The 16,175-nt window shown below is 43.2% G+C and overlaps 3 protein-coding genes across 4 annotated transcripts; all 3 read right to left on the bottom strand.

Moving 5' to 3' along the window:
• Positions 1 to 1,485: 1,485 nt before the first annotated feature.
• Positions 1,486 to 6,422, bottom strand: LOC143009912 (high-affinity choline transporter 1-like). The gene is made up of 8 exons (XM_076162012.1): positions 6,239 to 6,422; positions 5,458 to 5,571; positions 5,072 to 5,227; positions 4,840 to 4,988; positions 4,309 to 4,452; positions 3,916 to 4,069; positions 3,113 to 3,330; positions 1,486 to 2,139 (listed from the first exon to the last, which is right to left on the bottom strand). Exons 1-8 carry the CDS (start codon positions 6,420 to 6,422, stop codon positions 1,486 to 1,488), a joined length of 1,773 nt encoding a protein of 590 aa, XP_076018127.1.
• Positions 6,423 to 9,640: 3,218 nt separating this feature from the next.
• On the bottom strand, positions 9,641 to 10,476 carry LOC143009915 (claudin-14-like). 2 transcript variants are annotated; one of them, XM_076162016.1, is made up of 3 exons: positions 10,243 to 10,476; positions 9,816 to 10,150; positions 9,641 to 9,785 (listed from the first exon to the last, which is right to left on the bottom strand). In XM_076162016.1, exons 1-3 carry the CDS (start codon positions 10,474 to 10,476, stop codon positions 9,641 to 9,643), a joined length of 714 nt encoding a protein of 237 aa, XP_076018131.1. The 2 variants fall into 2 exon arrangements, with proteins under 2 accessions (XP_076018131.1, XP_076018130.1); XM_076162015.1 differs by having other exon boundaries at positions 9,641 to 10,150.
• A 2,505-nt stretch (positions 10,477 to 12,981) lies between these two features.
• On the bottom strand, positions 12,982 to 15,389 carry LOC143009842 (ADP-ribosylation factor-like protein 6). The gene is made up of 8 exons (XM_076161938.1): positions 15,267 to 15,389; positions 15,059 to 15,109; positions 14,882 to 14,943; positions 14,728 to 14,796; positions 14,526 to 14,620; positions 14,150 to 14,279; positions 13,632 to 13,687; positions 12,982 to 13,016 (listed from the first exon to the last, which is right to left on the bottom strand). Exons 1-8 carry the CDS (start codon positions 15,387 to 15,389, stop codon positions 12,982 to 12,984), a joined length of 621 nt encoding a protein of 206 aa, XP_076018053.1.
• Positions 15,390 to 16,175: the final 786 nt, after the last annotated feature.

Here is a 16,175-nt window from a genome sequence, read left to right as displayed (position 1 = left end):
TTTTCACCTGTGAATCAGCACACCATGCTAGGTAGCTATGCCACACGAAAGGGTTCACATTCCCTTCAAGCTCGGGTAAAGATCTAACGAAACCACAGATCCACCCCAAACTGAAAGAAGTTGTGACTTTTGGGGGTCATTTGGGAACACAATGATCCCACTGCTGACCTTTCAATTAAGGCGCGTTTGAAAAAGACTACACACAGACACCAACACACTACAACAATGTTGAGAGGAGATGTTTACACAGAGCTCAACTGGACGACATCAACACGGAACAATGCCAAAAATCACAGCATCATCTAATATCTGTTTTACTTCAATCCCTCCCTACAGTGCAACAAGCTGCCCAAACGTGGATAAATCATCGCACACTCCAATTATAACCTCTTTGCAGAATTAATCAAATGTCCTGAGGGCCCATCAAGGAGGGGGAGGAGGAGGAGGAGGAGGAGGAAGAAGGGGGGAGCGGGGGGGCAGGATCAATGATAACCGGCACTACTAATTCCATCCCTGGAGGAATAATTATTTCCTGTCTCCACTAACCTGCTGTGGCTGCTCAGTCGATAAAGGTTTAGATTGACGACTGATCACACACACGCGCGCACACACACACACACACACACTTGAACCAATTTTTACCACCAATCATATTTGCTGTAACTTACAGCTGACCACTTTCTGAAGCATTAAACAGCATGAGAGCAAAGCAGGAGAGACGACTCGAGCAAGCACACACACTTGAAATCCAGCAATGACCATCAAATGTTGCTAAATCCATGTTGTCATTGCATGGAAATTGGATTGTAAGTGCAAATGTGCCGTTTCTAGCATGAGCAAGTATGACAGTTAAAAGTTAAAAAAGTTTCTAAAAATGACAAAAGATTCTGTATTATGTTTTTACAGATACAACAGATCCTAAAATTATTATTGCTCTATAAGTGATTTTACTACCTGTGAATGAAAATCATGTCATAAATGTTTCTGTAGCATTCACTCAACCCGTTTACCCTCTGGAGGGAACACACACACACACACACACACACACACACACACGCAGACACACTCACAAACACAGCAGACCTTTACAGACCTCCTCACAGAGTCCATGTCCTTTGCTCTTTGCCGTCACTTTCCCTTTAAAGTTCCTCTTTTCACCATAGCAGCACTAAAACAACAGTAGTGGGATGCTTTTCCCCCCTGTCATAAAGAGAAGAGATGATTTAAAAACACAACGATGGGTTTGGAAGCTTCACGCCGCTGATTGATAACAGCCATCCTGGATTCTTGGCAAGGAATCACAAAAAAGAAGGAAGCACCATGTCATCAGCATAAAACAAACTTGCGGGATCACCTGGGAGCCACGACAGATTTCGTCTGATGCGTCTACATCGGTGCCTACTCTCCTAAAGAATGTTCATGCCTCTTTGAATATTCCTCCTTCTTCAAATTCCTTGGTTCAACTCTTCCTTGTGCCTTTGCTTCCTACTTTTCTTCGTGAAAAGCCTCTGGACTGGACTCCTCATCATCGCTGAGGATCTCCGCGTTGGTGAAGGTCCCAGCGAGTGATGCGCCCAGGGTCTGCGTCACCGGCGCCATCTCTGAAAGAATGATGTTGTCGTGGTTGCTCACCAGCGTCGTCTTGTCCATGATCTCCTTGCTATGCTTGGACATTACGGCGTCCAAGAAGTCATACTTGTGTGAGAGCATACCGCTTTCAAACAGATACTTAGTCAGGTAGGAAAAGGCCACATTTGCCAAGAAGGAAGCCAGCATGGACATGGATTTGAATGGGAACCTCTGCTGGACAAAGTGCTCTGTATCCCCAGTAAGGTGATGGACCCTCTCCTGGACTACCCAGCCAGGGTAGTAGATGAAAGGAGGCAACTTGAGGTAAGGCTCCCCTCCCCCGATACGCAGCAAAAGACCAAAGACGTAGCCGGCCACAGAGCCATATGTATTGGTGCCTTTGACAAACAGGACGCTGAGGAGCTGGGGGAAGATGATGACGTAGACCAGGTCAGAGCTCAGGTACCACAGGCCGTACACTGAGCCCGTCAGCAACGCCATGGCCGTGGCCAGAGCGCCGAACACAAAGATGGTGAATCGCATCACCCACACGATCTCATTGTCTGAAGCCTGGAGGGCAAGAGAGAGAGGAGAGAGAGAGAGAGAGAGAGAGAGAGAGAGAGAGAGAGAGAGAGAGAGAGAAAGAGAGAAAGAGAGGGAGAGAGAGAGAGAGAGAGAGAGAAAGAGAGAAAAAGAGGGAGAGAGAGAGAGAGAGAGAGAGAGAGAGAGAGAGAGAGAGAGAGAGAAAGAAAGACAAATAGAGAGAGAGGGAGACACTCTATTATAACTGATAGATGTAAGATGATCTGATGTTAGTAGAGTTTTGGTAGATAAATGCTAACAAAAGCCCAAAACGTGATTTGATATGTAATTGCTGATTGCTTCCAGCAGTTACAGTTTTTGTGTGAGAATCAGTTGTTCCACATTAGGTTTTCAGTCATCTTCTGCCTTCAGATTGACTCAGCTCTGTGTCTCTGCTTAATTGGCTGCACCTGTTGTTTATACACAAACGCCAACTCCAACGGAAGAGTTGAGCTTTAGCTGTCACTCAAACTGTGGATGTGATTAATATCCTGAATTACTGCCTGAGAGAGAGAGTGAGAGTAGAGATTGCCTCTTGTACATGTCAAATTTGTAGATGAAAAAATAACAAATAGGCTCCTTGTCAAATCATGCTGTAATTGTATTGTATTGTATTTTTATATTTTTTAAATATTGTTTTCCACGCTTTTCTGCTTATTTGCTTTGAGAGTAAAACCGCAAAATATTTTTTAAAGCTGCACGTAGCAGCTTCAATATATTAAGCTACCTTTTCCTAGGTGCCTACTGCAGTGTAGAGGAGCTACCTTAAATCTGTGGTAGCTTGTAGTTTGAAACATTTCAAAGTAGCCTACCCAACACTGTAGATCAAATGAAATTTGTCTCTCTTTTTTTGCAAGAAAACACATCCCGTAAACTGCTGAAATGGAGCTAAAATTGATTTATCGATCGGAGGACTGATGGTTCAAACTGTGCCGACGTGTGTTAGTGTTGCTTCTCTCACCGACTGTCGGAAGGCAAGCTGATAGATGTTCCTGGCAAACATGGAGCTGGCCGACAGAATGGATGAGTCTGCTGAGGACATAACAGCGGCCGACACCGCGCCCAGACCGAAGAAGGAGATGTAGGAGGGGCAGAGGTGCTGGAGCACAATGGGAAGGATCATGTCTGATTCATCCTTATCTTTAGGAGCGATGGGTCCATATGAGGTCTGGTTCCAGTCTGGAGCAAAACATTGGAAAACTGTCAAAATGTACAACAATCTTCTAATGAATGTGTCGATTTTATAGCGTCTATTATTACTGCTTTGATTTAGGGTTTGGTTCCTGTGATGATGTCCAACAACGACTTTCAGGAGAGGAGCTCAGTCAGTTTCTATTCGCACTTGCCACCATTTGCTGTTTTTATGGCTGTCTCTTCTGTCTCTCTCTCCTCTGGACACTGACAGGCATCAGCTGATTAGCAGCGGTTTGCATGAGAAGCTTCAGCAGAGCCAAATTAATTAGCTTCTCTTCAGATGTAATATTCACTAAACCAGCATGGTCTGATGGCTCTTTCCTCAGCCCCATACGACGGGACGTGTCTGCCGTTGTTTACTCTCCAGACACCGGCTGCACCCGCATTAACACATCTGAAAAGAGTGCTGTTGTGTAAACACGCCAACTAGGCAGCTGCTTCCCTTTGATCAGAGGTTCTTGTTTGAATAAAGAATCGGATTCCTGGACGTTTCAATTGTCCTGTGATGTTTCATTAACTACTAAATCCCTTTCTCTCTCTGTGTATGTGTTTGTGTGTGTGTGTATTTACCAGTAGATGCACCTATGGCTCCTATAAGGACGGACGGTACGGCCATGACCAAGCAGCCGAAGGCGGCAAGGAAGGAGAGGACCTGGGCGTAAGTAGCTGAAGAGGCAGAGAGAACCCGTTGAAAATAGACCTGCCAGGGAATCCCCCCCAAGATCTAGAAACAGAGACACCAGAGTCAATACAGACGCCAAACCAAGGCAGAACTGTCTGAGCCTGGGTTCTCAATCCTGGTCCTGATCTGTTAGCCAGTCAAGATCTTGGAGCCCCCAAGACTTCATCAGCTGATCCAGAGAGACCAGGATGGAAAACCCATCTGGGCTAGACCACGACCGACACAGCTCTGAATCTGAATGTCACTGCGGCAGGTCTTTGAACATCGAAGTACCGACTTACCAGCAAAAAAAAGTTGTCCGCCCACAGCCACCTGTCTTCAGGCTCAATCTTCCCCAACCAGGGGGACTGATGGATGACCTCCTTGGCTGAGATGCTGATGTCTGATACAGCAGGGTTTGACAGGGCAAAGGGCACGCTGATCCACTGATGAAGAGGGAGATCAGAAAGTGTATATTGTGATATACTCTGTAGGTTTTCTCTGTTGCTTTGGTACAAGAAATGACCCTTTCATATTACATACACACAATCCACTGGATTCAATCAAAAAATAAAGTATTTTAAAACAGTTTGAATGTGTTATAGTTTAGGATACAGATACATACAGTATATGTCTCCATGTAGTTCAAGCATTTATGTCTCCATATATTATCACAATACATGTCTCCATATATTGCTACCATATTGGCTATTGTCTTTTCCTTAGAACCTGACTTAACACCAATGTGATATAACATTCTGCCCCTCAGTCATTGTCTGTCAGCTTAGTGTTCTCTGACCTGTGTGGATGCTAATCTTCACTCTGAAACTCACCAGGCCCACAAAAATACAGAACAGCTGGACCACGTCTGTGTAGGCGACGGAGTACAGTCCTCCTACGAGGGTGTAGAAGATGGCTATCATTGCAGAAATCACCACCGACATGTTGATGTTTATGTCCACGATCACACTCAGAGTGGCTCCTGCACCCAAGAAGAAACAAGCAACTCATTAGACTACAGTGCAGGTGCTGCTGTTAAAGTGATCCCTCTGGATGATCGCCTACCCAGAGCAGAGAGAATGGCTGCAGACCAGAAGATTTCCCCCATCAGGGCAGGGATGAAGAGCAGGCCCCCCATTCTCTTCCCATACAGCTGCTGAAAGGGATCCAGCATGGTGACGTAGCCACGCGAACGCATGGGCTTGGCAAAAAATAGGCCCCCTAAATGATGTCATACATTGTAAGGCAACGTTCCAGGAAGTGGATTTAATTTGACTACACACACTTTACAATAGTGTTAACATATTAAATCAGGCTAAATTTTGAGGCTATAAAGCAACACATTGACACATTGTAGTTAAAACCTAAAGCATGGTGATTGTTTTACAGTGCCATTAATAAAACCACACACTCTATGTGATGTCCACATCTATACACTCATTGGTTCTTACCTACTACCAGACTGAGGGCGTACCCAAAGGGTGCTTGTGCCCAGGCCAGGCCAAAGTCTGGCAGGTACACGTACTCTGCTGTCCCGTTGATGTAGCCCCCACCCACCCACGTCGCTGTAAACACAACAACACAATCAGTCAAACATGCAGGTTTTTCAACGAATGACATAAAATGATTGAATAACGGCTGTCTCGGGCTGCCAGTATGTGGCTCTATACCTGGAAGTGTCTACAATCTGCTTTGTGTAAATGCCACAAAACAGAATCACTACACAGAAGAAGCATTTGACTGTGCAGAAAATGTCTCTAACTAGATTCCAGCCCAGACCATTTTTCACAAATCTGATTTGCTTATAGGCCACGCAAAAGTCAGAACAACTCAATCCCATTAGCAAGAATTCGATAAAGAACAATTCATGAGCATCTGCTGTGATTACAAGGACATTTTATCTAAATGAATGCAGTTTGGTGGTTCAGCAAGCAAGCAAATCTCAAACAGCTCCTTTGGGACCCATCCAATAATTACATTAAGGCGAATGCTGCTTCCTAAACAGTTTCATTAATTATTACTTCTCAGTGTGCCCAGAAATTTCATGAATATAAGTGAGATTGGGAATATTGACATTACAGAGATTTCCAGCTCAGTGCTTTCTGTGCGTAAAAAACTGCCGCATCTTTACACTTAAATGACCAAATGGATGTTAACTTGGTCCCAAGCAATTTATCAACACTTCCTTCAAAGTAAAAAACACGAACTCAAGTGGATAGTTGACCAGCTCACCGGTCATTGTGAATCCACCGACGAACAGTCCGATGTCCCTCCCCCCGACCATGATGGTCTCGCTCCGGTCCGTGCCCTCGCTCACCCCGGAATTCTTGTTCTTCCACGCGGCCCAGATCCCCACGAACAGGATGAGCACATAGAAGAGCACGATAGCCACGATTCCCTCCGCGTGGATGGCCATCTTCTCTTCCCTTCCCTTTCCCCCCCGAGATCAAGTTCTACTGCGCGCCGAGGACCGGAATCTCATGAAGGGAACCTGCAGGACGGACAGAGGGACAGAGTGAGGGACAGACTGACAGACTGAGGTGGTGAAGCTCCATGGCCACTTGATTAGACTGGAGTGGAAAGCGGCCACACCTTCCCAGAGCAATCAAAGCATATTACGCCCAGATTCTGTACAGTAAATACACCACAAAGTAAGAATTATCACAGATTCCTTACACTCAGATTATAAAGAGTGTCCACAATCATCCACATTAACACTAAAAAACAATGAGTTCATATTATAGTTTCGCCTCCGTTGTCGATTTATCCAAAATAACATCATATCAAACCACATTTACGCTTAACGCAACAAATTAAATAAAGCACATAAAGTTCCAAAGCGACCAAATGAACGCCTCAGTTTTGTTCAGAGGCTGAACACTGAACAGCAAAGACAGATTTTGTTGCGATCTGTGTTGTTGTTTGTGTTGCCGTGTCGTTTCGCTTTAAAGAAGATATTTTGATTTGTCGGTATGTAAAAAGAGCAGCCGCGCCTTACCGTGCCCACTGGACAACGACAACACAGCAGAGGACGAGGAAGAACCGGCATCCCAGTCAAGTCAAACGATTCGGTAAAATGGCAAACTTGATGGGAGGAAGTGGAAGAGTGTGGAGGTTTTCGTTCAGCTTTTACGCGCGGTTTGCTGTTTCTGGATACTTCAACTCCACATGCAGGCACGTCTCCCCTCCCGTCACATAAGTGAAGTCTGCTCCATTCCAGTCAATCAGAAAAATACAAACTAGTCTGCATTGTACATTATGATAGAAATCGCTGCAGACAGACTTTTGTTCCCTTTGTTACTCGTGCGTAAAAGTCATTTTCCAAACTTGACACACCGTCAAACAAGCAAACAAACGCGAGCCATTAACCAAAGCAGAACTAAAGAGGACACATGAGGTGTTTTTGTCGAAGGTGCTGCATCACTACAATCAAACGTGGCATTTCGAGGTCCCCATTACGCTGAACCATCTCTCCAGGAGGCCAGTGGACTATTGATTATCCTGTAAATCCTCATCTGTCATTCTGATCAAGCACACTTAGATTCAGTCAACAGCATTCCCAAGGAAGAAAATATAAGAAAGTGTCAGGATCTTACCTTTTATTGCCAGGATCAGTCTCAATGCAGCTGAGTGGACAACAATTCCAAATCCAAAAAGGAACAGAAAGTGGATGTTGGTAGAATATTGAATTTTAAAGTTCTACCTTGTAAATCCATGGAACGACCAAACCCAATTCCCTTATGTTGTTTTTAAGTCACCAGTGTTAGTCAGAGAGAGAGAGAGGGAGAGAGAGAGAGAGGGAGAGGGAGAGGGAGAGAGAAAGAGGGATAGAGAGAGAGGGGGGGGTTGGAGATGGATGGGAGTGGTGGGTTTATTGGGTGCTGTCAGGGTGGGTAGATGGTGGATGAATGTCTTCCAGGGCAGGACGAAAATAGCCTCTAATAGAGAGTGGCATGACGCACAGCCTCCCCGGGAAAAGCTTTCCAATATCATCATATTATATCGGCAAGGAATGAAACCTGGACTTTGCCAGGTTACATTTCAGGTCTGATTGATGCTCTCGCTCAGGCCGCGCATGCTTTACGGCCAAAGCATTGCATTTATTCCACAGACGCCACTCCTGTCCTGGAAGTGTTGCAGGTATAACTAAAGTTTCATGTATGTATAGGTTGACTCTTTCATTTATGGCCCGGTGGCTCCCTGCAATGCTGTGGTCCCATAAAGCATAAATCCACTCCGCAAAGTCTTTGTGTTTGAAGACCAAATTCTCCCTGAATAAACTTGAGCGAGTGATTCATGACTCATAGACTGTTTGGGTGATGTTATAAAACATTTGCTGTATTTTGTTGCCTTTTTATGGACAGAATACTACATGTTTGACACAGAAAGTGTATAAGTTTTATTTTTGATGATAGTGATAATAATTTTGCTATGTGATCCTACAATGTGTTCTTTTAGAGGAGCAGTAACTGTCCATGGTGCTGAAATGGAGACTCGTGAATTGGCACTTGCATGTTTCTCACACTTGTAAACCGATTAAGGCAGATTTGTTTTTTATTAATCGATTAATTGAGATGATTGTTCTCAGCAGCACAATGCTTGCTTCTATTTTAAAATCACCTCAATATTTTCAAAATAAAGGGACTTTTTTTCCTGACATTTTCTAAGTTTTATTGCAGTATTATTCAGGCACAGTTCCATTTGAGGGCACATGAATCACGTTGTGTTCTGCCGGGGGTATGATTTAGCTCCATAATGGAAATGGAGATGCTGACGGGGCTGATAGGTGGAATTGTGACTAGTTTGAAATTGTGAGAGGTTCTCCAGTTTACTTCCAGTGTGTGCGACAGGCTGCCAGACAAAGGGCAGACGTAATTGGGAAGGTTTTCTAACAAATATACTGCAGAAAAATGTCTACTTGTCTTAGCAGTAACAGCCAGACTGTACAGATACACAGTGAACACAAACAGCAGCCGAGATATTGCAATTTAGCACATATTTACAAACATACCTATAAGCACATATATAAAAATATAAAATGAAAATTAAACGACCTTTGGCATTAGACTTTATTCTTGATAGTCTGTTGTCGCCACCTAGTGGCTGTCACAGGCTTTACTGAAAGCTCCCTGATGAGATCTGCAAACAAACATGAAACATTAACAAAGCTTACAAACCACAACACAAAATACTAAATAAGGGAATGTGAATGATTACCTTTTTTCATTACAGTTTCAGTAAAACCTCATGCAAATCAGATTATTTTTGACGTCAGGTGTTGATTGACTTGGGGTAGTAACAGCGCTGGTGTTACGCAGCCCAAGTATTATGTCACCCGTTATTTGACCTCTAGGTGATCAAAAACAATACGCAAATATTCAAGATTTTGTTCCAAATTATTCAATTCAAAAACACAGCCTATACAAACACCCTCTGAGCTGCAGAGACATACTGCCACCTCCTGGTCGTTCAGTAGCACAAGGTAAAGTTCTGTTTTTTCAGTTTTCCTCTACACTTTGGTTTAAATGTTTGCCAGGATCGCACAATCCTGGTAACATCTTATGTTTCGTCAAATATGGTATTTGTTAAAGAAGCTAAAGCCAGTATTGAGTCGTTCCATTATTTTCTTCAGTCTTAGACAAAGTTATTGATCATATATCCACTGGAAGCGGACAGCTGTGAGGAGGCGCGGTTATCCCTCAGAGCCTCAGGGGGCCTGTAGCGGGGAGCAGGGGGATACATGGTGCCAAAGACAGGTGGAGGTGATGATGGGTGATTCCTCAGTGTATGAGGAGGCAACCTGTTGGACCTGTTGGTGTTTTTGCTGTTCCAGCACAGCACCGCCCCTGCAAACAGACTGAGGCAAGCAGAAGCGAAGCCCAAATAAACAGCGAGGCCAATCTCGTACTTCATCGCACTGTGAAGAAACGGGTCATAGAAATCTAAAATGACATCATGGGTGGTCCACGACACAGTGACCAGGCAGAGGACACCGGCACAAAGAAAGCAAATCCCTCCACTCAGCGCAAAGGCGGTCTTGGTCATGGAGCCACGGGCAAAGCGGGTACACTTCATTCCCATCACAGAAACCACAGTAGCCAGGACAGAGGTAATACAAGAAAGCACCATGAGTGCCCGAGCAGCCTAATGTAGAACAGAAAAAGCCTTTTAATCAATCAGCTGCTGTGTGGTCATGATAACATGGTGCTTGGGCATGAAAGAATTTCAAGTCCTACCTGCAGGTCAGCCGGCAGAGCCAGCAAAGATCGGTGTATCTCACACTGATAGATGCCTGTGCTGTGCCACACACACTCCATCCACAGGCCTTTCATATAAGACGTGGCCGTGATGATGTTGGCGCCCACATGGGCTGTGCTGCGCCAGTGCGGGAGCAGAGTTGCAACTGTAGTGCCAATAAACCCCAGCAGGCCCAGGAAGAAGCCTAGGAGCTGGACAGCCACGTTGGACATGACTGTACTAAGTTACACGGTTGTATCCAGACATGAAGGAAAGAGTTAAAATAAATCTTTAATCCCACAAGCTGAAGATGTCTAGATTCTTCCTCTTAGCTGCATGGTCCACGGCAGCCGCAATAATTCCACCGAGCTTGTATTCAGTCACATTCTTCACGCCTCTCCGGGGTGCTGGGAGGAAATAAGCTTTGGAATCTTGCAGTTTTCCGGTGTGGGTCTCTGGTGAGTGGTGGCTGACTGTATCTGTAACTAATGAGAGCAGTGTTCAGCTTCACCTGTTTAACGCTCGACTCAGGAGGGCAAAGCACAGCAGTCGATTTGTTAAGCGCCTCGCCGCCCCTCAGGAAGGAGCGGGAGAGGAAATTAAACATTCACAGAAACCACCCAAGCTGAGAGTTCTGTTACAAACCACTAACTTTAAAATGATAAAGCTTTCCCCCCCCACAGCTCTGCAGGGTATTTTTCGAACAGAATGAAATGACGTGTTGATGGAGCACATCCAGCTGTGGGGCCACTGTGTGATAATAAGTGCTAAAAAACTTTACTGAGCTAATATTTGGACAATTATGGACAACTATGATGGACAATGTAATGTTTGACTTCAGCTCACCGGGCACAGTAACCAAACCTGTTGGCACATAATGGACAACATGACAAACGTGTCAGCTGGCTGGAAAGCAATAACCTCCTCATTGTCAAGGGTAGTTAAACATTTACCGGTGTACTTCCTCATGTGACAAACATGTTTTGACTGTAAGACGTTAACTAACACCTAAAAAATCTAAACTCCCTCCCTCCCTCTCTCTCGTGATAATAATCATATCAGCAGTTGGAGTCACAGCTAAAGCTCAAAGCCTTTGAAGCTGCTAGTTTTTATAAACAGGTTCCGCCAATTAAGCAGAGAGACAGAACTGAGTCAGTCTGAAGGCAGAAGATGCCTGAAAAGCACATGTGGAACAAATGATTGTTTAGCAAAAAGTGTAACAGCTGGAAGCAATTACAGAAATAGAAAGGAAAGAAAAGGTATATCTAGGTATCATTAGCTTCCATACAGTCAAATCTAGAGTGTACCATACACAAACAGAAAACATCAAAGGCATACTCTGATGCATCTATTGTAGATAACCATTATTTATGGGCTAATCTATTTCAGTTTAGCTAGCTAATTTTGACTTGCTAGGTCATGTGTAAAGAGGGGAGCATGCCTATGTTCCCTCAGCCCTATGTTCCCTCAGCCCTATGTTCCCACAGCCCTATGTTCCCTCAGCCCTATGTTCCCTCATTTCTAAGCTTTTTTCAAAATTAGGCCCTATGTTCCCTCATTTCTAATTTTTTTTCAAAATTAGGCCCTATATTCCCTCATTTCTAAGATTTTTTCAAAATTAGGCCATATGTTCTCTCATTTCTAAGATTTTTTCAAAATTAGGCCCTATGTTCCCTCAGCCCTATGTTCCCTCATTTCTAAGATTTTTTTTCAAAATTAGGCCCTATGTTCCCTCAGCCCTATGTTCCCTCATTTCTGAGATTTTTTTTCAAAATTAGGCCCTATGTTCCCTCATTTCTAAGATAAGATAACCCTAACCTCAACCCTAACCCTAATTAGAAATGACGGAACATAGGGCTGAGGGAACATAGGGCCTAATATTGAAAAAAATCTTAGAAATGAGGGAACATAGGGCTGTGGGAACATAGGGCTGACCCCGTAAAGGCAGAGCTAGCATTATTTTACATTTGCTTTAAAAGTTATAGCAAAAAATCATCTTCATCCTCATGTATGAGTGTGACGAGTATGAATGTGTTATCTGGTAAATTTGATTGCCAATAATGTTACTGTGAATAACATAAAACCATAACAATGGCGGCACTCTGGCTGCGTTTAGCAAGCTAGCTTCTGTAGCATTCAATATAGCTTCCTTGCTAGCATTAACTGTAAATGAAATAAGGTAACAGTGGCTTTGGGAGGCTTGCAGATAAGTTTGGAAATCTAACACAAATTGGTGTACAGTGGCAGTTTACATTTACACACTTTTCCAGGAGCAACAAAAACACAGTAGCACACAAACAAAGGCTAATGCAGCATTTTGTGGCTATTCTCCCACACACAAAAAAAATCACCAAGTATCAAACCTTTATTATCATCAAAGAGGGTCAATATTCGGCATATACAGACATTCTTGAAGTTCATGACATAAGGGCATGCATCATTCCATCACAAATGCACAGCTTCAAATATAAATGTGGATATATTCCTTCTATACAGAAACAATGGTTAGTTTAAAGTTTAGACAATCACATTATAGCAAAAATCATACACAAACACTGAAAAAAAATATTTATCCTATCTATGATCAATATTTAAGGACTGAATGATGTTAAAGCAGGTAGCAGTCCACCATTTGACACTGAAGTTTAAGGCTTTATGTCATTTTACAAACTGTGCTTCCAAACGGTGATGCAGTGGTTGCTTCCCCCTGGCTGAGGTCACAGGCATTCATCAATCATTCATTTCCATTCAACACTCATCGTTTTGATATGATCTGTTTGGAGGAAAAAACACAACAAACTGTTATTTTTATGTGTAATTTCAGAGTGTGTGTACTTCCTATGTGCTCTCTAAAGGGTTTGGATACGAAACCAATAAAACATCAACTTCACCAGAATTCCAAACAGTAGTGGGATTTCTTTATTGGACAATTAAAAGTTGCAAATTGAAAAAAAATGGCTGACTGAAACACGGGAATGTTTGTTTTTATGATTTAAAGGTTTTCCGCTGTCTTGGGGTTGTTTTTTTGAGCTTGTCTATAAATAGGTCACTTTAAAACTGTAATGTGTTTTGGGTGATGGATTAACAGAAGCAAACCAGGAAATGGAAACACTAGTGACTGATCTTAGAGGCCACAATGTGCTCCAGCCTTGGTAAAGTCAGGAAACACAAACTATAATGCTACAACAACTATAAGACTTCTGCACATAATGGCACATGATACGATCAATCAACATAGACACTTAACATGTTGATACTTGAGGATACTCACTGTGCAATTTGTTCTACAAGTAAGGAAAAAAAAAGAAAAGAAAAACACCTTTCAAATGACTTCTTAATGTACATTTCTCTCAGGTTTTAGCAGGATTGACTGATAAATATACTTTACCTTGTAGCCAGTCCACTCCCTCCTGCAGGCCCTCTCCTTTGATGGCATTACTGGGGCTGAAAAACAAGTGAAGTGCCAAGTGACACACCATCTCTTTCTCATCCATCCTTTTTCTCCTTCAAACCCGTCTCACTCTTAATCCATCTGCCTCCCATCTGTCTAATGAGTAAACCTGTCACGAAAGGGGGATTGGCACTATTGGAATAAGGTGACCGTGCATCCTGTTACTGTTTAAACAGTTAGGAACCCAGACAGAGAAGAATGCAGTGCAAAATAAATAGAGCATAGAACGGGTAAGAAGTAACAGAAATACAGAAGTGATAGCTTTACTGTCACACACACGCAAAAGATGAAGCTGTAACTCGTGAAAGTCTTGAGTAAATACTCCTGATCACCTACAGAGGCCACGGAAGTTTGGTTTCTTCTTCAAAGACTCTTCAGCATTTGTTTGCGAGGCATACAGAGGATTTTACAAGTTAAATATTGTCTCTTTGGATTTAACAGCATGTTTTCTTTACCAGATGTGCCAGGGTTTGTCTTTGATGTTCTCCAAACAGAGCAGCTGCGAGACCTTGACAGAAGACATGGCGTCCCGCAGATCCATCTTGTTTGCAAAGAACAACACAGGTATCCTTCTGTTTTGAATATCTGGACAGACAAAGAGGGAAGAGTGTCATCAACAAACAACAAGTTGAAGTTAAGAATTGATTGCTGTCAGTCTAGTAGATGATTTCAGCACTATCTTCAATTTACATATGGGTGGGCTAATCCTGTTGTTTCCCTCACCATCCTCTCCATCACACCACAGACATGACAACAAGATCATGATCCATGTGATATTTTATAAAAGGTTTGGTCAATGGGGACGCCTAAACATGTCAAGCATAAACATACCTTCATGGTTCAGAAGCGTATACAACTCCTCTTTGGCAACGACCGTCCTCAGTTCGTCACCGCTGTCAATGACAAATATGATGGCGTGACTCTCTCTGTGGAGGACAATAGAAGAAGTCAGGACTAAAATGTAACATGTAACAATGTTAATATATTGTCATATTTGATGGTGCTTGTGCTCGTCCCTAGGTGCGTCTCTTACTTGTAGTAATGCTCCCACAGGTTTCTGTATCTGCTCTGTCCCGACATGTCAAAGACTGTGAAGGACAAACTGCAACCAGAGAGAGAGAGATTATGACATTTAGAACTGTAAACTACCTAAAGTAACAATGTTCTGACTGCATATAAATTTCTACCTCGAGCTTTTGAATTTCTCAATGTTGAGGCCGATTGTTGGGACTATGTCTTGTGCCCGTGTCTGGATTCACACACACACAAATGCAAACACACAAGAGATGGACGAGTAATGACAAAAGTATGTCAACAAGGTTTAGTAGAAGTATTATGAATAAAGTTTGGTCTGGCGGTTTTACCTGACTAGCATGTTTCCACTCGTGTGACAATGGGCCTAAAAGATTTGAATGCTGAAAACAAGCAATCAGCAAATGATTGCGGTTAACTTCACAGGGCTCTGTGAGCTTGTAAATAGTCAAGGCGCACATGATTCCGCACTTAACATTTTAAGGAGAACATTAAAATATGCATAAATATGAAGGATCATTATCCGTGTGGTGTACTTACATTAGCAGGTTTAAGTTGGTTGATGATGGTGGTTTTGCCGCAGTTGTCCAGTCCCAAACACAACACGTTCACCTCTTTCTTTCTTAGGCCGAGCCAGCCTGACAGTTTATCCAGCAGCCCCATGAAGACCCCGTTTACAATACAGCGCGGAAATGTATTCAGTACATTGCCCCCGTGGATTATCTGATTACTTTAAGTCAAATACGATGCATTTGCTGTATCTCTCTGAAGCAAACATGGCTGTAAACCTCTGCGTGAATAGTGTGCACTACGCCGAGGCAGCTGCCTGGTGCGTCCCAGCTGGTAATCCTTAGTAATAGGTAATCCTATTATAAAGAATTAAGTGCTTTGAAACACCTGGTGACCCCGTCATTTAACACAGAGCTTCCCAGGCCTCCATTACTTAAACACCTTACCCCCCTCTGAAGGGTCTACTCGTGCTTTGCACCCCCAGCAGGACCAAAGACCCCCCACTCCTCACAACTGTGTCTGTAGTCACTCAGTGTGCTGTAGGGTCCAGACTGTTCCACGTATAACTGTAGTAATCCCATTATACCTACCTCAAAATGTTATGGTGTCCACTCCAGAGTACAGGGAAACTTTATACTGTGAGCCCTGATGAAAACAGGAAAAGCAGGCTGCAGAAATTTGGAGTTTATTTACTTTAGAATAGATGATTTGGGTTTCCCAGTCCAGGCAAACTGGGGGAGTGATTTCAGCGATTTTCTTTGGATGTTTGTGCATCTGAGTCAAGACATTAAGCAGAGACACCAAACTAAATCAGTCTGAATGCCTCATTACTACATGTAGAACAACTGGGTTGGAACATGAGAAGCACAAAGACCGAAATCCGTTTTCTCCCTCTGAAAATGTCAGTCAAATGACGTTGGGCTATATGGGGAATATTCA

Source organism: Genypterus blacodes, unplaced genomic scaffold (assembly GCF_046128005.1).
Source record: "Genypterus blacodes isolate CSIRO-AG114 ecotype Tasmania unplaced genomic scaffold, CSIRO-AGI_Gbla_v1 ptg000118l_1, whole genome shotgun sequence".
Taxonomy (NCBI): domain Eukaryota; kingdom Metazoa; phylum Chordata; class Actinopteri; order Ophidiiformes; family Ophidiidae; genus Genypterus; species Genypterus blacodes.
Note: the sequence above shows the minus strand (reverse complement) of the source record. Positions and strands in the feature narration are given on the sequence as shown.